General features: G+C 33.5%; 3 protein-coding genes and 1 non-coding gene across 5 annotated transcripts; all 4 read left to right on the top strand.

Annotated features, from left to right (window-relative positions):
- The first annotated feature begins 2,935 nt into the window (after positions 1 to 2,935).
- On the top strand, positions 2,936 to 5,464 carry LOC103486837 (pentatricopeptide repeat-containing protein At1g08070, chloroplastic). Of its 2 annotated transcripts, XM_017044282.2 has the most exons (2): positions 2,936 to 4,604; positions 5,001 to 5,464. In XM_017044282.2, exons 1-2 carry the CDS (start codon positions 3,608 to 3,610, stop codon positions 5,417 to 5,419), a joined length of 1,416 nt encoding a protein of 471 aa, XP_016899771.2. In that variant the 5' UTR covers positions 2,936 to 3,607; the 3' UTR covers positions 5,420 to 5,464. The 2 variants fall into 2 exon arrangements, with proteins under 2 accessions (XP_016899771.2, XP_050939958.1); XM_051084001.1 differs by having other exon boundaries at positions 2,938 to 5,464.
- On the top strand, positions 3,016 to 3,227 carry LOC127149160 (small nucleolar RNA U3). Its single transcript, XR_007820564.1, has one exon. It is a non-coding gene; the product is annotated as a small nucleolar RNA U3 (small nucleolar RNA).
- Positions 5,465 to 8,066: 2,602 nt separating the features above from the next.
- LOC103486832 (putative disease resistance protein RGA1) lies at positions 8,067 to 10,661 on the top strand. Its single transcript, XM_008444941.3, has one exon. The coding sequence runs from the start codon at positions 8,067 to 8,069 to the stop codon at positions 10,659 to 10,661; it is 2,595 nt and encodes an 864-aa protein (XP_008443163.2).
- A 3,332-nt stretch (positions 10,662 to 13,993) lies between these two features.
- Positions 13,994 to 16,495, top strand: LOC107990605 (putative disease resistance protein RGA4). Its single transcript, XM_017044163.2, has one exon. The coding sequence runs from the start codon at positions 13,994 to 13,996 to the stop codon at positions 16,493 to 16,495; it is 2,502 nt and encodes an 833-aa protein (XP_016899652.2).
- Positions 16,496 to 20,263: the final 3,768 nt, after the last annotated feature.

Consider the following 20,263-nt stretch of genomic DNA (forward strand, 5'->3'; position numbering starts at 1 on the left):
ATAAAAATGAAAATAAAAAACTAAATCCAATTCGCATAACTATATATCGAGAGATAAATCTTAATTTCTGGAAGGTGGGAAAGTTTCGCCCGCTCCATGTCACCTTTATCAAGTAGTAGTTGTAGACATCGATAAGCATGCAATTGATTTAATTTGGAGAGACGTAGGATTGCTTTTGTAGAAGGTAGCTTTTTCAAATTCTTGCAATTTTTAGTGTCTGTAAACATACAAAATTTCCTAACCATTCTGGCAAAGCTTCAATGCTTCTAAAATTTTGACTGGACAGAAATTTCAAGGCAGTGTGGTGTTGAAGTTTATGAGGAATTTGTGGTACACTATGATTGCTCTACTCATCCTCCACTAAATAAATTTGTTTAAGTGAAGGGGGAGGTGCTGTTTTCTGCATATTTCCAACAATTTCCATTCCCCTCAAATTCATGATATGACAAAAATCTTCTGGCAGCTTGTCTAACGGACCAATGTTTAAATAACATAATTACGACTTATTTCTCAAATTTATGCTCAAATTTGAACAATGATCTATTTTCACATGTCAAATGAAACTACAAAAGTGTAGTCCATTTGGAAGTTTTGTTAATTTGTTACGGTGTGAAACGATCAAGGATTCAAGATGTACATTATTCTCATCAAAAACTTTTGGAATGTTTAATTATTTGGGACATCTATATATCTCCAAGCATTTAAGATTGAGAAAAATTGTAACATTTGATGATGCATAATTTGTCATTACTTCTTCCCATTCCCACTGCTCTAAGTTGATCATACTACACGTTGCAAAATTCTCAAGCTTTGGGAAGAGCCTTCTTTGGTTTGAATCATTACCATAGAACTCGCTGTCTATAATTTGGAGGCCTTCGAATCTGTAAATCTCAAGTTCCTTTAGGTTTGTTCAATTGCCCAAGCTTTGGAAGCTTTTCACAACTATTACAACCATACAAATATATTTCTTTTAAATTCTCAACAAAAATATTGTTAGGCAAACGTCTTCTTCCGAAGTAATGAATTCTTAATGATTGGAGATTTTTGTTTGGTTCAAGTCTTTCCGATACTTTCAAATCATTGTACCTGTTGTTACCTTTTCTTTCCATGGGCCACTCTTTCAAATTCTCCTTCGCTGCCCAAATCTTCTCCATTTGCTTCCTCTTTACTTTCAACTTTCTCCGAACAAAAAAGAATTAAACTAGCTTGCAAGTTTTTCAATGAACCCAACTAAGTAATCTTACGACCTTTTTCAAACTCGACTGCAAAATGAGACGATGTTTGAAGTTGAGTCAATTGACTTTAAGTGTGGAGGCGTTTTGTAACCAATCATATTGAATTTCAAGTGTCTTAAATTAACCACATTTGTAAAGTTCGTCGGTAATTCTTCAATAATTAAGAACAAATTAAATGAAAAAACTTAGGTGTTTGCAAATTATGAAGCGAAACAATAGACTTTGGAAACTTTGATCTCATTAAATAATTTGAAATCTCTAGATATCTCAAGTATTTCAATTGACCAATTGACTTCGGTAACTTATCACTAGATATCTTCGAAACACGCAAACAAACAAAGTTCTTATCTTAACATTAAAAAAGTGTCTCATATATATTGTGAGGAATCTTTTGAAAGAAATCAATCGTGCATGACTTGCATTCAACATTTTTAATCTCCTTCTTCTAAAGTTCCTACTCTAATATATTCTAGGATTTAGTTGCAAATTTTGATCCCTTGAAATTTCCATTGCAATATCGTGTACAAGATCATGCATCTTATATCCTTCTGTCCTTGTTTTATTGGTATCTTGAAACAAGCAGTGTGACAACAAGATCTTAAAATACATATCTGTAATTGAATATAAGTTTTACCTTTTTTTCCTTTCTTTCCATGTGTAAGTTTTTTTTTTATAACTTTATTCAACTATTATGATTTCAATAATTCAAGATTTAATAACATCTTTTGACCTAATTGCAATCCCAATCCACACACTAAAAATGCCTATACCATATTGACAGCAACGTCCCACACATTGAAAATTTAGCAGAAAAATCCACCCTATTTAAATAGAAAGATGAAGGTGAATTAATATAACCTCACTTGAATAGGATTTGTTCTATAGGTTGTACATTTGTGTCCTTGAATTCTAAGGAGACAAGAAAGATGAATAGCTGCCTTTTGTGTGAAGTGTGAAGAGATTTGGAAGATGAGGGTGTTACTTAGGTGGGTGGGTACATTTGGTTTTTGCTCCTAAGGGATTTGAAAGATGAGAGACTTAGATGAGTGGGTGTTTGATTTGCTCATAAGGTGTTTGTGTGAATGAAGAGATTTGAAAGATGGGGGATTTTACTTGGATGAGTGGGTATTTGGTTTTTGCTCTTAAAAGTGTTTGATGAAATGGGTCAAATTATTGAGGAGCACTCTCTTCCATTCCTGCAAATCCATATGTCTCACCTCAAGCAAATCCATGGCTTAGGTTTTTGCTTTCGATTTTTGTAGGGTAGGTTTATTTCTTTCTCTTATTCTCCCTATCTTACTTTTTTCCAATTTTTGGTACTAATTTTTAGTTTGTTTGTGTTGTCCAAAAAAAAAAATCTTCTCGGGAAGGAAAAAAAAAATACTATCTAATTCTAAAATATTTTTTGAAAAATTATACTATCAAATCTAAAATATTTTTTTGAAAAATAATAAAAGATGACAGACCATCTATCTTATTTTTATTCATTCACGTTGATTTTTCTATTTTAAGAACATATCTTAACTTTATGAAAAAAAAATCACATTTTATTCGTACTCATTCACTTAAAAAAATATATAAATAATAATATTTTATCTCTACGATCTTAAATTCGTGTTAAAAGAAAAAATAAAATAAAATCTCAAATTTACACATTAAATAATAATAGTAATAATGAACTTTCTTTTTACCTAATAGCAAAATGGCCAACCTTGAACCACATCGAAAATTTACACTATGATTCTGCACTATTTAAATATGAATATGGACTTCAAGTGTCACGACCTTACTTGAACAGGATCTGTTCTATAGGTTGTACATCTGTGTCCTTGAGTTCTAAGGAGACAAGAACCAAAGTCTGGTGGATGAGTTTCTTGCCTTGAGGTTAGAGCGTGATTAACGGTTCAAACAGACCTTGGTCTGGCGGCTGTAGAGGATCGTTCTTGGCAGGCTTCAACCTGCTGGGATGGCCTCAAGGCGGTCTGACAGACTTCAATTAAGTTTTTTCGATCTATTCTTCTGTTAGGGGCTCTTTTTCTTGTTTTAGTTCCCTGTGTTTCTTAGATGTGGTTTGAATTTCTGTTATTGGATATGGTGTTTTGGTGTGAAGAGATTTGAAAGATGAGGTTATGTTGACAAGGTGTTTGATTTGAGGTTAATTCTTAAAGATGTTCTCTCTAGTTTTTTGCGTTCTTTGAATGGTGGTCTAGATTGCTGCTACTTTAGGGTGGGTGTTTGGTGTTTGCTCTTCAAGTGTTCGATGAAATGTCTCCAAAACAAATTCTTGAATTGTTGTTGTTCTTATAGTAATAGAAAATAGTAGGAAACATTCCCATTCCATAACATTACAACAGCCATATCCAAATCGGTGTATGAATTCCCTAGAACTCCATCTTTTTCCTCACTCCCTTCATTCCTGCAAATCCTTATCTCACCTCAAGCAAATCCATGGCGTCGCCATTAAAACACCCTCTCTCTCTCTCCCCAACCTCATTCCCAAGCTCATCTTTCTCTCCTCCTCCTCCTCCTCCTCCCCTGACCTTTTCTACATTCGCTCTATCCTTCTTACTCACTCCCATGATGCTCAATTCCGCCTTAATCTCTGCAACGCCATCGTCCGCAGCATTTCTCGCAACTCCACCAATCTCACGCCCATGGAATTCTTGAACGAAATGCTTCTCATCGGCCTCGAACCAGATGGGTTCACATTACCACTTGTTCTCAAGGCATTGGCTCGGACTCGAGGGATTAGAGAAGGCCAACAGATTCATGCTCGTTCAATCAAGACTGGAATGGTGGGGTTAAACGTTTATGTGACTAATACACTGATGAGACTTTATTCCGTCTGTGGCTCTATCCACGATGTCCAGAAGGTGTTCGACGAATGTCCTCACCGAGACTTAGTGTCTTGGACTACACTCATTCAAGCGTTTACGAAGGCCGGGCTATACAGCAGAGCAATAGAAGCTTTTATGGAAATGTGTGATTTGAGGCTAAGAGCTGATGGGCGGACTCTGGTGGTTGTCCTCTCTGCTTGCTCCAACTTGGGAGACCTGAATTTGGGTCAAAAGGTGCATTCCTACATCTGCTATTACATTGACATGAATGCAGATGTATTTGTGGGCAATGCTCTGATAGATATGTACTTGAAATGTGATGATCTGAACTCTGCTAACAAAGTGTTCGACGAAATGCCTGTGAGAAATGTTGTTACCTGGAATGCTATGATTTCGGGATTGGCTTACCAAGGTCGGTACAGGGAAGCTCTCGATACGTTCCGTATCATGCAAAACAAAGGGGTCAAGCCAGATGAAGTGACCTTAGTGGGGGTTTTGAATTCTTGTGCAAACCTTGGAGTCCTTGAAATAGGTAAGTGGGTTCATGCATACATGCGTAGAAATCATATTTTAGCCGACGAATTTGTTGGTAATGCGCTTCTTGATATGTATGCAAAATGTGGAAGTATAGATGAAGCTTTTAGGGTGTTTGAGAGCATGAAAAAGAGGGATGTTTATTCATACACTGCCATGATTGTTGGTTTAGCCTTGCATGGTGAAGCAAACTGGGCATTCCAGGTCTTCTCCGAGATGTTTAGAGTTGGTATCGAGCCGAACGAAGTAACATTTTTAGGTCTTCTTATGGCTTGTAGCCATGGCGGATTGGTTGCTGAAGGGAGGAAGTATTTTTTTGAGATGTCAGATAAATATAAGCTTAGACCTCAATCAGAACATTACGGTTGCATGATTGACCTTCTTGGTCGTGTAGGGTTGGTGAAGGAAGCAGAAGAGATTGTTCACAAAATGGAAATCAGGCCCGATGTCTTTGCTTGTGGAGCGTTATTAGGTGCGTGCAGGATTCATGGAAATGTCGATATTGGTGAAAGTGTGATGCAAAAGTTGACGGAGATAGATCCGGATGAAGATGGTACGTACATTCTTATGACAAATTTATATTCTTCTGTTCATAGATGGAAAGATGCATCGAAATTAAGAAAGACAATGAAAATTAAGAAGATGAGAAAGACCCCTGGATGTAGTTCGATTGAAGTTGATGGTGTCGTTCATGAATTTCGAAAGGGTGACAAATCACATCCCAGAAGCAAAGTTATATACTTTGTATTGGAAGGAATTGCTACTCATTTAAAGAGCTATGGGATTGTGGAACATAGTACATTTTGTATATAAGTTTTTCCTACCAACTAAAATAAAAAAGCTTACAACTTAATCTTATTAGGGTAGAACTTGAACTAATCTAAGTAGCTTTCTTTTTATTATCACTTTTTCCATTTTTTTCCTATAGGTGGTGTAATATGTTATACATTATTATTAAAAATAGAAACCAAATAAATATAGGGTAATATGCATTATTTAATGACAACTAGATATAGGGTAAACTCAAAATACTCTTTTTATTTATTTGTTTGTTTTATAATTTTACCAAATTTTTTGTTTGGTTTCATAGATGATTCAAAAAATATGGATTAAACTTTGCAGAAAAGTTTGTCAATGGAATTTGGGGTTTAGAGTTTAGAGTGCGAGTTGCGAAAGAAGTCAATATTTTGTAAAATTAGAATAATTTAATATTTGAGATGCAAAAATTGCTTAACTTGAAGTATTAAAGTTCCATTTGGATTTACTTAATAAAAAAATGTTTTTACAAAATTCGTATTTAAATTAAACTCTTTTGGTAAAATTTTGATCCAACTTTTAAATTTATCAGCGCATCATATGTTTGTTAAAAGTTTATTGGTGATATAAAATTCTAACAATTGTTTGTTACTCGTTACGAAAACTCTTATTGTAATTAACTTCACCCATATCAATTGAATAGATCAAACATCTCCTTAACTTAGTTTTTTAAATATTAAAATGTTAAATCGTACAAAATACTCCTAAACTTTTTCTAGATTTTGGTAAGTTTCAAATTTACCCTACTTACATCTTGAAAACTACTAGCTTAGAGGGTACCAACACCTCTTCTGCTACACTGTTCTTCATTACGAGGGGAAAGAATATACATTTTCCGAAGAGTCAAGTTTTGGATTGTATAAATATATGTATATGTAGCAAGATAGGCTATAACAAAGTAAGAATAAATTGATTTGTTCATTAAAGAAAGGAGGAGAATGAACACTTTTGGTCTTTTCATAAAAACCAAGGCACGTTTAGTTAGCAATCAAAATTACATTTTATATTTCTAAATTCAATAAGCTTAATGAATTCAACGAATATCAACAAATATGTATTTAATAGACCATCTAAATTTTGTTTTTGAAAACAATACTTTTTTTTTTTATGTTTTATCTTGAATTTGAATTTTAAATTTAAAACTACGTAATCTTGTTAAATTTAAAATATAGTATACCACGTTCGAAACTCAATTCAATCTTTAAAATCATAAAAAAAGTTAGATTAATATCTTTTGATCCTTAAACTCTGCCGTATTGTTCTATTTTAATTCCTGAATTTTTAAAACTATCTATTTTAGTCCTAGAAATTTTGAAAAATATTTCTTTTAAAATTCTATCAACTCTCTAACAAAATAGGGAATGATGACGAGACTATCTATACTTGAATGATTAGATTCTAAATTCATCGTATTATTTAAATTAATAAATAGCTAAAAAAATCTTGTTAATTTATTGTTTATATCTTTTATGCCAACGTACAAATATAATTAATGTAATTTAATTAAATAAACCCAAATTTAAAACTAATTTTATTCTTTTTCTCCAACACTGAAATCTCCAAATCTCCTTCCGACTCGCAACCCTTTATTTATTTATTAAATTGAAAATATGAAGCAAATAAAAAAATGACATTGACATTGGTAGAATAAAAAATAAAATAGAACTGATACATCAGTGTCTAACATCATTAATGAGGTAAAATAAACTAAAAAATAAAATAAGTATAATTTATAGGTTAAATTCCAAAGTTTGTCTTATGATTTTGTTAAAGTTAAAAGTTAGTCCTTATGTTTGTTAAAATTTAGATTTTAAATCCTTTGCCTCCATAGTTTGTTATGAAAAGATAGACAAAATTTCACTAAATTTCAAGTATCCTATAAATTATATAATATTATAAAATAATAATTCTATAATTTTCTTTTAACATAAAAGATGTTCATTAATAATAGATTATTGTCGACTAATCTTTGGTAAATACTTGCAACTAATTTCTAATGGTTACAATTCCTGAATTTTGCTACAAACACATGTGAAAACCTAAACACATATCTATTTTTCATTTAATTCCTAATTTTTAAATTTTAGTTTTCAGATTCTCTAACAAACATGACTCATATTTCCACTAAGATAGAAGACAGAAACAGGGGAAAAAAAATGTATAAACAAACCAAAACTTATAGATTACGTAGATAGAGGGATCCAATTTATCAATTTCCATAAGTGGGTAGGAAAGATCTTGAAGTTGATATTTCAAGTTTTATACTAATTGAGCAATGTTCAGAAATACAGCACCTAGCAAATATAAATTAATTTCAACTTCTCTAAAACTTTTATTTAAATTATTGTCTATGTAATTAACAAAACCTAAGAGTAATCCTATTCTATTCTTGAGAATGGAAGGGAAGAAGATACCTTTCCAAAGAGTTGAGTTTTTGAAGCTATCTTGCTTCACAAAAACAAAGAGAATCCATGGAGTAGGTGCTTATATCAACTAGCCCCATTTTTACCATTCCAAACTCAACAAACTGTGAGGAGCGATATTTTCCAAAAATAATATGGCTTATTGCATCTACACCCAAGCTGAAAATATCTTGACTAAGCTAAAAGATTGCCCAGCCTACCAAAAAAGAATAGAGTATACGATGTCGAGCCTCAAAGCAATTCTTTTGGATGCTGAAGAGAAGCAAGAACAAAATCAACGTCTACATGATTGGTTAAAGGAACTTCAAAATGTCTTTTACCAAGTTGAGGACTCCATAGATGAATTCAAATGGGAATTCTTCAAACAAAAGGACACTGGAAAACAGGTACTTGCCCATTTCTCGTGCTCTAGTCGAATTTCTGCAAATAAATTGAAACAGAATTTTAAAAGGAACAAAGTATGCGACGAGCTCAATAAAATTGCAGCCAAAATGTATGAATTTCATCTCAAAGTAAAGCACATCGGTTCCATAAGTATGGAGACAACACACTCTTTCCCTAGTGCTTCAGAAATTTCAACAAGACACCTGAAACCAAGTTGGCAATTGCTTTACCCTTTAAAACATGCTTCCAGAAATTATGACGAAGCATATGATGGCATTTTGAATGTTTTCAATAAATATACTCATGGGTTCTTCCACATAGTTGGGGAAGCAGGTATAGGTAAGAGCACAATGGCCAGATTCTTGTACAATCATGAAAATGTAGTTGATAGGTATACTAGAAGATACTGGGTTTGTGTGGAAGAAGGCTTTAATACACATAGATTGGTGAAAGAGGTTTACAGTCATGCAGACAATGAAGAAACTCGGGAGGACTTGACGACAGAACAATTGCTTTCTAAGTTTATACGACTTCAGAGAGAGGAAACCTTTTTGCTCGTCTTTCAAGACCTTTCAATCACCAACTTGGATAAGTGTTCCACTTCAGTGTTAATTAAATTATTGGAGATGGGACACCATGACAGCAAGATCATAGTGACCACACAAACTGAGGAAATTGCCAAAGATATAGATGTCCATGGCTACAAGACTGAGATACAATCAAAGAAAAATCTGGCGAATGGTGACGAAGTATCTGCAGACAAACAGTCACTAACAAAAAATACTCAGAACCAAGCAGTTCCAGGTTCACAAACTGAGGAAACTGCAGGCGCTATAGCAAACATGATCTATGAGACTGAGAAAAACTTAGAGAAAAATCCGGTGGCTGGTGACAGAGAATCTGAAAGCAGCCGATTGATAACAAAAGATGCTCAGAATCTAGACGTTTCAATTCCACAAGTTACAGAATGTGAACCTGATAGGGGATATCAAACAATTTTCAAACTTAAGAAGCTGTCAAAGCAAAGTTCATCTCTTTTATTCAAAGAATATGCTTTCAGAAACAGTCCAGAAGTACAAAATCCAGAACTCACTAAAATAGTTGATCAACTTTTGGAGAAATGCATGGGAGTTCCTTTGGCAATAAAGTGTCTGGGAAGCTTGCTATCTTCAAAAACTAGCATAGCTGAATGGAAAAACATCGAGAAAAAGTTGATGCCCCAAGAGAAAAAGGAAGACGGTATTTTACATGTACTCAGAGTTTGCTATGATCAAATGCCCTCACAATTGAAGCCTTGTTTCCTGTATTGTTCTCAATTACCAAACGATCGCATATTTTCTTCAAATGATATGATTCAGTTATGGATGGCAAATGGGCTCCTCCATTCACCTGAAGAGAAGAACTTAGCTATGGAAAATATAGGTAAGAAGTACTTCATGGAGCTATGGTCAAGATGTTTCATTCAAGAAATTGAAGAACATGGGCTTGGCTACTGGATTAAATTGCACCCTCTCATCCAAAAACTTGCACACAAAATCACACAAGAACAATCTGAGGGCTCGTGGGGCAACAATCATTCCAAAGAAATCACTGAAATAAGATCCATAGCCTTTCAAGAAAGAAATATGGTGCTACCTAATGCATCCCTAACTGAAAAGTGCATCTGGAGGTACAAATGCTTAAGATTGTTGTATTTAGGCAATGCAGACCTTCAGGAAATTCCAAATTCCATAGGAACACTCAAGTACCTGAGATACCTCGACTTGCATGGCAATCAGAAAATCAAGCATCTACCAGACTCAATATGTGATCTACAAAGTTTGCAAACCTTAATTCTTGATTCTTGTTCCGCACTTGAAGACCTGCCGAAGGATATAAGGAATTTGATCAGCCTGAGATACTTGTGGGTAACAACAAACAAGCTTCATCTGCACAAAAACGGAGTTGGAACCATGACCTCTCTGCGATTTCTTGCCATTGGAGGGTGCAAGAACCTAGAAAATCTATTTGAACGGCCAGATTGCCTTGCAGGCCTTGAAACCCTAATGATATATAATTGCAATACCTTGAAATTGTTGCCAAACGAGATGAGGTATCTAAAATCACTACAAAATTTGATGATTTGGAGATGCAAGCAACTTACACTAAACTTAGAAGAAGTCGAATTCAAGCTTCAAAGATTCACGGTCAAGGAGCTTCCAAAAGTGGAAAGCTTACCTCGATGGCTTGAAAATTCGATAGAGACTTTGAGAACCTTGCAGATCATCAATTGTCCCATAAGATTAATGGAACTACCGGTAGATAAAAAGTACAGAGCACTTGAAATTTTCTTAATTCATGGTTCGGTAAGGTTTGATACAATGCCAGGTTACGACTTTGAACACCGGAATTTGACAATCTTTCGTGGTAATGAGATGAATATACGTTATTAGTTATTGCTATTAATTTTTGGAACTTACAATGTTTATGTAGTCAAGTGTGATAAATTTAAAATGTTAATGTATATGTAAATGTGTCAATTTAGATTGTTTGACTAAAGATGTTTATTGTAATTTGTAACTTTTTTGGATTGTGTTTTTGTTCTCCATGGGATTCGTACATCAATGAAAATGTTTCCTTTCAAGATTGTTCGACTTTCTAAATATTGTTTCCTCAAACCTCTTTATTTTATTTTTTCCATCGTTCAATTGTCAATAGACTTGTTCAAAAATCGTTACAACTCAAAATCATTGAACCATGAAACATTGAATTGGGTTGTTTGGATAACTCGAATCATTTATTTATTTTTTGCTCCAAGTAAAATGTTAGTATGTAAAAAGTTGGTTAAATTATTTTCATATATTTTAATTCAAGCTAGCTTCAATTTACATAACAAAAATTTTCTTTTCAAATTGATAAAAAAAACTATTTCTAATCGTTAGAGGATAAATATAAAAAAATAATGAAATAAAAATATATAATTGTATCCTAAGTAAAAATAAAAAATACCTATACATTTTAAAATAAAAAAGTTCAAGTTGGTTCATGTAATTGAAATTATTTTAGGTAAACACATAAACTAACTCAACCTATAAAATTTTCATTATGTGAAACCACAACCCGCCCAGGATACAAGTTAGGTTGGATAGATCAATTCTTGGGTCATTGGATCTTTCTAAGTACTTGTTGCCCCAACAATAAACTTTAGTTCTTACCCATCCAAAGCATTACATTATCTCACACCAAGAACCCATTCTTTTTGGGTCATTTGATTCTAGTGCTTCCAATCGTCCCTGGTTCAATCATTCAATCATCTCTCATTTGAAGGAATGCTTTGTTAACCATAAAGAGATTGAAACAGAAAAAGAGTGGCATTCAATCTAGAGATTACTGTAACTAAACTTCAATCCAAAGTTCAACGGTTCTATTGAGTTCTTGGAGTTGTTGGAGGCCATACAAAGCAATCAGACAACCAACCTTAGAGACCGACGTTTTTGAATCCTTAAAGTTCCATGCTCATCTTTATCTTCTCCAAAAAGAGGATGGAAGTACAAAACAATAAAGGTGGGGGCAATGAATGCGTTGGGAAAAACCTTTCAATACTATCACATGAATAGGCATTGAGGAATTAAAAGAAAAACAACAAAATAAATGGGAACACTCATTTACACAAAGAAATCCAAAATTGGAGAAACTCCGGCGACCACTAGAAAGAAATCCACTATGCACATGCCCTTGTCTCCACTATCAAACTAGAGAATACAAAAGAGGTATTTAACTAAAATTAGTACCCAAACTTTGTTCTTTTTTTATATTCATGAGTTTTTAGATCAGTTTATGCACATCTCAACTAATCATATAGAATGATTCACTTGACTCTAAAACATTATGTATCAAAGAACCCATGAGAAATTAATTCTCAAGTAGATGATCACCATGGACTGAACCCAACTATTTTAGAGTAGGGGTAAAGGTCCAACTCAATCAATTGAGTATAGTGAACGACCTACAAAGCTTCATGGGTTTAAGTTAGCACACCCTCAAATTTTTGTGTTCAATATCATAATAGTAAAAGTTATATATATATAAAAAGGGAACTACTAAGATAACACTAATTTTATCAACTATACAAGTTAGAGGGCTTAATTTCATAATTACAAATTTTAGGGTGTAATACCAACTTTCTCTACTTAAAGGTGATATTTGCAATTACCGCTTGAATGAATAAATGAGGCTGAGACTCTAAACCTATAGTCCAAATAAGGCACTAAACTGGACATAAAGCATAATTGAGTGCTTTTTCGCATCACATCCAGGGTGTTCATAGCTGCTTGGGCAAGCTCCTATTGGAAAGTTTTGATATTTTGTGGACAAACAAGAACCTTCCCAAGAAAGCCGAGTGAAGAGGTAAGGAGACTTGGCTTGTTAAGGAAAGGCATAAAGGGAGTATATTAATGAGAATTTTTTTTGTGCCAAGTCCTATCCATTTACCTTTTTTGCCTCGAGGTTGAAGAGGAAAAGGAAAGCCCAAACCAATAGATAGCATCGATTCGCTCTGATTCGTCGGTTTTTATTTTCTCTTGTTGTACTCCTACATGCAAATGCAAAAAGGGAAGCTCATTCATTATTCTTGTTATGCTTTTAAGAACTTAAGATTTTGTAAAGGAAGGGATAACTTTTAAGTATATTAAAAGTGCTGCTAACTTTATTTTCACTATCAAGGGAAAGAATATGCAATTACCTAAGACTTGAGTTTTGAATTAATTCTAAAGTGGTATTAATCCAACATTTTGGAACAAACAAGAAGTAATTTATATATATATGTATATATAATTATATCGCATAAAATGTAAAAAATCAATAATGAATAAAGTTTACTATGAACAACTTTCTATGCTATCAACATTTATTATTTAAAAATTTACAGAGTTTGCATAAAGATTGATGACTTAATCGGGGGTAAAATTTATTATAAACCATAAAGGCTAAATCATTACGCAATAAAAATCGACAATTTTCATGAGATGTTTTATAATAAAGATAAGTTGTTACATATTTAAAACACTACTGTTAGATTACTAAAATTGAAAAACTAAAATCAAATAGGAAAACTATTTCGTTATTCAATTTTATTTTCGACAATTAAGTCTATAAACTCCACGTCAACCTATTGATTTCTACATTTTGTTGTATAAACCTATTGATTTCTACATTTTGTTGTCTACATTTTAAAAGTGTTTTGCAAATCAAACCTTCGAACTAATATAAAAAGTTCTCAAAACTTGTAAATTAGCTAAGAATTCAAATGATAGTAAATATAAAAATCATGCATAAGAAATTGTGAGAAAACAAACTCAATTTCTAAAAACCAAATAGTTACCAAAAAAGACCTAAGTTATTACAAATTTAAAAGTGCATGAATAAAGTTACAAACTAAGTTAAAAAAATTTGAGGAACCAAAAATCTCATTTAACCTCCAAGATATATCTTGAATTTTATTTGTTCCAAATTGTGTGTAGAATTTTTTGAACTCACTTGTAAAGAAGCTTGCTTAGATAACATTTAAGAGCTAATCTAAATACACATTTCCATAAAAATTGAGTTGCTTAGAGAACATTCAAGAGTGCTCCTATTCTAATACACATTTCCCTAAAAGTTGAGTTGCTTAGAGAACATTTAAAGTTATCTTACTTAACGAAAATGCAACGAATCCAAAGGGCAATATAACTATCTACATTGTTAGCCATTTTAAATTCCAACAGAAACAGCATTTCCCCTAAAGAATATGGCTTATTGCATCTATTACCGGGCTGAAAACATCTTGAGTGAACTAAAAAACTGCCCAAACTACCCAAGAAGAATTGAGTATACCATGTTGAGTCTTAAATCAATTCTTATGGATGCGGAAGAGAAGCAAGAACATAGTCGTCATCTACGTAATTGGCTAAAGGAGCTTCAAAATGTATTTTTCCAAATTGAGGGCTTCATAGATGAACTCAAAGAGGAAGTCTATAAAACCGAGGGTATTGGTAAACAGGTACTTGCTCCTTTCTCGTTCTCCATTTGTCAAAGAGCACGTACTCAAAAAATGGAGAAACTATTTGACCATTTAGATGCAGTTGTGGCAAAAATGTATGAATTTGATCTTAAAGAAAGGCACACTGGTGCCATAAAAATGGAGACAACAGACTCTTTCCTTACTGCCACTGAAGTTTCAACAAGTCTCATGAAACCAAGCTGGAAAGTACTTTACCCCTCGACTAGTGCTCCGAAGTCTTATCAGCACGAGCGGTATCGAGAGATTCTGAATGATTTCAAAGAATCTACTTTAGGGTTCTTCCACATAGTTGGAGAAGCAGGTATAGGTAAGAGCACACTTGCCAAATTCATTTACAATGATCCAGAAGTAGAGGAAATGTTTACATCAAGATTGTGGGTTTGTGTGAAAGAGGAATTTGATACGCAGAGATTGATGACAGAGATACTCAACTTTTCATATTCTCCAGCAACTTGTGACAATTTGACTGAGACAAAATCGTGCCCCACAGTTCAAGTTCAACAATATCTGAGAGAGAAAACTTTTCTGCTTGTTTTTCAAGACCTTTCAATCAAGAACCTAGATAATTCTTCCCTGTTTACAAGTTTATTGAGGATGGGAAAGCCTGGTAGCAAAATCATAGTGACCACTCAGAATGAGGAAATTGCAAATGCTATAAAACTACCAAAGGTCATGGTTGAGGTCAACAAGGTTGAGCAACAATCAGAGCAAAATGAGAGTCAGACAGCCCTAGACACAGTTACTATAGAGACTTCAAATGTTAACAATGCTGGCGAGTCCACTCAAGCTAACCCTCTGGATAAGCTAGATCAATCTATCACATATCAAACAATATTCAAAGTTAAAAGGCTGTCAGAAAAAGATTCCCTTTCTTTATTCAAAGATTATGCTTCTATAGTTGAAGATGACAAAGAAGGTATAATGGAAACTCTGGAGAAATGTAATGGAGTACCATTGGCAATAAAGTGTCTGGGGAGCATGTTATCTTTGGAAACTTCAGCAACTAAATGGATGGAGGACACTAACCAACAAGAGGAAGTTAATGAGTCTTCCAGTACATTTAGTATACTTAAACTATGCTACAATCAGATGCCCTCACACCTGAAGCCTTGTTTTCTTTATTGTTCTCAATTACAAACCGATAGCATACTCTCTTCAAATGATGTCATTCAGTTATGGATGGCAAACGGACTTCTCCATTCACGCCAAGAGAATTACTTATCCTTGGAAGACATAGGTGAGATTTATTTCAAAGAACTATGCTCAAGATGTTTCCTTCAAGATGTTGAAGAATATGGTCTTGGCTATTGGTTTAAAATGCACCCTCTCATTCGAAAACTTGCACGAATACTCATACAAGAACAAACTAAGGACTTGATATGCATTAAACCAGTCACTAAGGTCACATCTATAGCCTTCCCAGTAAGAGATGAGGTACCATCTAGTTCATTTCTAGCTGAAAAATGCATATCAAAGTTCCAATACTTAAGATTATTGCATTTAGGCTACACAGATCTACAGGAAATTCCAAATACTATAGAAACACTGAAGCACCTAAGATACCTAGACTTGCAGGGAAATAAGAAAATCAAGCGGCTACCAAATGCAATCTGTAATCTACAATATTTGCAGACCTTGATTCTTGCATCTTGTTTTGCACTTCAAGAATTGCCAAAAGATATATGGAAATTGAGCAAGCTCAGATACCTGTGGGTAACATCAAACAATCTTCATTTGCACAAAAATGGAGTAGGAACCATGAATTCTCTAAGATTCCTCGCAATTGGAGGATGTGACAAACTTCAAGATCTATTCGAACAGCCATCATGCCTTGTACGCCTTGAAACCCTAATGATTTACAATTGTAAATCTTTGCAGTTGTTGCCAAATGAGATGGGGTCTCTAATCTCATTACAAAATTTGGTGATATGGAGTTGCGAACAACTTACACTGAAGGGTTTAGAGAAAGTCGACTTCAGCCTCCAAAGATTCACAATCAGAGAGCTTCCAAAAGTTAATAAATTGCCTGAATGGCTTCAAAGGTCAACCGAAACTCTAAGAGTCCTGGAAATCATTGATTGTCCCATCAGAGTGGAGGAAGAGGGAATCAAAATGTACAAAGCAGTTGAAAGTAAGATAATTCAAGGAGCTGTAGACGTCACTAGGAATTTGGTATGGCGAAGTCCAATGGTAGCGAAGAACGTACAGAAGATAGGTAACTACTATTAAGTCCTCCATTCAAATGCCTGAGCGATTGAGAAGAAAGAGCGGAATTGTGAACTTCTATAGAGCGGAATTGTGAACTTCTATGGTCTATAATGCAAAGAGTTAAAGAGAACAAAAATATATATAATATTTTTTAGTAGTAGAACCCACACAAATTCAACACCTAGAACTTAAAGCTAAGTGTTTGAACCAAGTAGTTGAGAGTAGAAGTTGGGGAGTACGTGAACCCCACTTCTTATTTGGCCTAAAGAGTTCGTAAGCCACGCTACTAAAAAGATCATAGAATACTTTATTAACTTCTTATACTATGGGTCATAAGAGTACACAATTCCCCGGACTTCACAGCTCTTCGAAGTTCAATATTCCACCCCTTGCTCCAAACATTAGTTATTTACTCTTTTATGTAGCTTCAATCTCTTAAAAGGATTGTGCTCAAATCAAAAACAAAACACTCTTGATCAATATGTAAGAAGAAGTCCCTCCACTTTCAATTATGTATTTAAAAAAAATAATGATAATAAAATGGGAAAGTGTGTCCTACACCTTCATGGTCATTATCTATGATTTTTCGAACTTCAAGGCTACACTGGTATCATTCTCTTCAACATCTATCTTTCACCATATGTATCTTCATTCTTAATGCATTCAAACATCTAAAATGATGTTCTACCTTATTAAATGTCCCTTCCAAGTGCTCGATATGAATTAATTTTATATATTGCAAATTACATTTTCTAGGTAGCCATTTTAAGAATCTTATCCAAAGAATTTGATTTTTAAGTTAGATATTTCTAAATAATTAAGTTAATCAATTTAACATAACAAAATACAAGATGAGAGTATTACGGAGGGTGTCAACCTACTTGAGATGCTCAAATGCTCACAAATCCTTAGGTCTTGTCTCTTCTTTGCAATTTATATCTTTATATTATCTATTTTATTTTTTTAATGAAGATGCTCGTTTCTTTTTTTTTTTTAAGAAACAAAATATAAGAAATAATTCTAATTTTGAATTTATTTATATCTAAAAAATAAAAATAAGAAAACACTATTCCTTAAAAGAAAGGGATAGTTGCAAATGTAGCAATTATATTCAAAATAATTAAGTATATAGCAACATTTTAAAAAAATTGCAAATATAGCAAAATTTGTCAAAATCTATCAATGATAGGAGTCTATCACCGATAGACCATGTAGCAAATGTTGGTTTATCACTGATAAACCATAGGAGTCTATCAACGATAGAAGTCTATCACCGATAGATTTTGCTATATTTGCAATTTTTTTAGAATGTTGCTAGATAGTTAATAATTATTCTAACAATTGCTATCCATTCTAATTACCCTAAAAGAAAAGAAAGATATTTATTTTTAGCTTATTCTATTTTAAACCAATATGAAGTCTTGAATATGATTCAAAATTTCACACATTCAAGATTTCTAAATTTGAACAGCGACCCCAAGCTTAACCCAAACACAAATTTTCTATACCGAAACTTCATAAAACTGAATCTTAAACAAAATTTCTAAACTCAAACTATCTCAACCCCTTCCTGGGATGGCCTCCTGAAAAGATGAGCTGATAAAAGATCAACTGTCTTCACCAAAGGTTCTCTAATTTGTTTATGATCGAACTTATCAAACGAGCTTGTAGACCAGAGTAACCCTATACTGTGATGTTAGTTGTGCGCTACATTTGACATCTTATGTAGTGTTGGTAAGGCACAGCCGGGTGCTCACCTAAGGAGAGAAGCGAGCCGAGGCCTTAACTCCTTGCAAGTACCCAAGGTGAGCACCTTTAATAAGGTGCTCGCATTTTGCCCCTTTCAGTCGCCTTGAACGTGTTGAAGGTGACCAGGCGCTTGGCGCTTGCCTTGCTCAATTGCTCAACTTCTTTTTTTAAGCAAATAAATATGTTCTTATGTAATAGGATTAAAAGGAAGTCTCAAAGTTTGTAAAGGTAAAATTAAAGAAAAATCAAAGAAAGGAAGGAGAATTGAAGAAGAAAAAGAGTCGAAAGCATAAACAAAATCATTTTTATTTCTATATTATTTTCAAATATTTCTTTCCTCAAGATTATTTGAGTTAATTTCCTTCTAATCTGATGTATTCTTTATTTATATTACTGTTATTAATTATTTTATTAGTTGCGAGGCAATTAAAAAGTTTGTCTGTCTTAGAGTGCGCCTTGCGCTTTGAGAACACTGTTATGGAGTATGAAGTTATACGCCATTCATCCATCAAAAATGTTCCTTTTTTTATATATTATATAAGAAACAAACTTTTCATTATCAAAAGGTGATTTACAAAAAGAGGGAGAGAGGAGATATCTCCTCACATCAAAAGGGTTACAAAAATGATGCCAAACTAGGGACAATTTGAGATAAGCTAAAATTACAAAATAATTAACCAGGAATAGACAAAGAGTGAAGATTTCACAACATCTCCCTTGGTTTGGTGTTCAAAAGGAGTGACAAGTTTCTTTGCACCATAGCTGCCCGAAAGGAGCGCAAAAACCTCATTAGAATTTAGACCAAATAGCTTTGCTAGACCAACACAAATCAAAGTTGTAAACTTATAGTAGGTCTTTCTAAATGCAGCCATATAAAAAGGACAAAAAGAAAGAATAAATGCATCGAAATTTCTTCACTTCCTTTACAGAGAACTTACCAACTTAAGGGGAGACACATATTCCAAGCATCCTTTGGATATAACAACAATGTTTGTGAACATATTTCTTGTAGACAACAGTCAGTTGCAACTTGGAAGTTGATCAAGATGGGAGGTAATTTTTGTTTTTCCTTTTTTAATGAAAATAACGGCTGTCATTGAAAAAAAAAATGAAAGAACACACCGGCCGCCCCCCTCTAGAAAAAGGGAACTCCATCCATGTGAAATCACGCCAATAGATTAAGGTATTTGAAATCGAAACTCAAAGGGAAATATGAAAATGAACGAGGGACCAAAGCTTCTTGAGATGGGAGATAAATTTAAGAATGAAGAAAGAGAGGAATGGGCTCCAAGGTTTGAAAAACACCATTTCCTATAATAAATGCTACATTAGCCACCACAAAATTTCTTACATTTCCTGCTCCTCATCAGTTTGAAAATTGGAACTCAGATGCAATGCAAGTCAAACCTCAAGATTCAGAAACGTGTTCTTTTTCCAAAAAGTTCCTGTATGAAACTTTTTTTCTCCAGAAGATACATCAACATCTTAACCTAGAAATGATGGTGCGTTTAAAAAGAGAGAGAAAAAGACAAGACAAGAAAAAGACAGATATAAGAAAATTCACGAGGGTTGTGTCTAATTTTATGTGTGTTCTCAATTTAGCCCAAAATGTATACATATATTTTTTAATTGTACATTTTTATATAAGAGAAGAGACAATTTCATTGATGTATGAAATTACAAAATGAATTGAATCCCAGACTAGAGGAATTATAAAAGACATCTCAATTGGTCCAGAGTACAGGGGAAAGAAGCCCAGTCCGGTACTTTGACATGTTTTCTTTTCTTAAGAATCGAATGTTCAGTTCTTTCTTAATCTTCAAAGAGTTGGTATGAATATCAAATTTTCTTCTCTTAGTAGCATAAGTCCTAAGTTTTTTCAACTAACAAGTGAATTACCTTTAAAATAACAACAAAAAAAGGTATCTCGTAATGATTGAGCACAGGAAGAATATAACTTTTGTTCCTTGGAGATAACAAGTTACAAGAACTTGTAATTTGTAAAGGGAAGGATTGTTACCTTTAAGAATATTAAGAATG

The sequence above is a fragment of the Cucumis melo genome, chromosome 4 (assembly GCF_025177605.1).
Source record: "Cucumis melo cultivar AY chromosome 4, USDA_Cmelo_AY_1.0, whole genome shotgun sequence".
NCBI lineage: Eukaryota > Viridiplantae > Streptophyta > Magnoliopsida > Cucurbitales > Cucurbitaceae > Cucumis > Cucumis melo.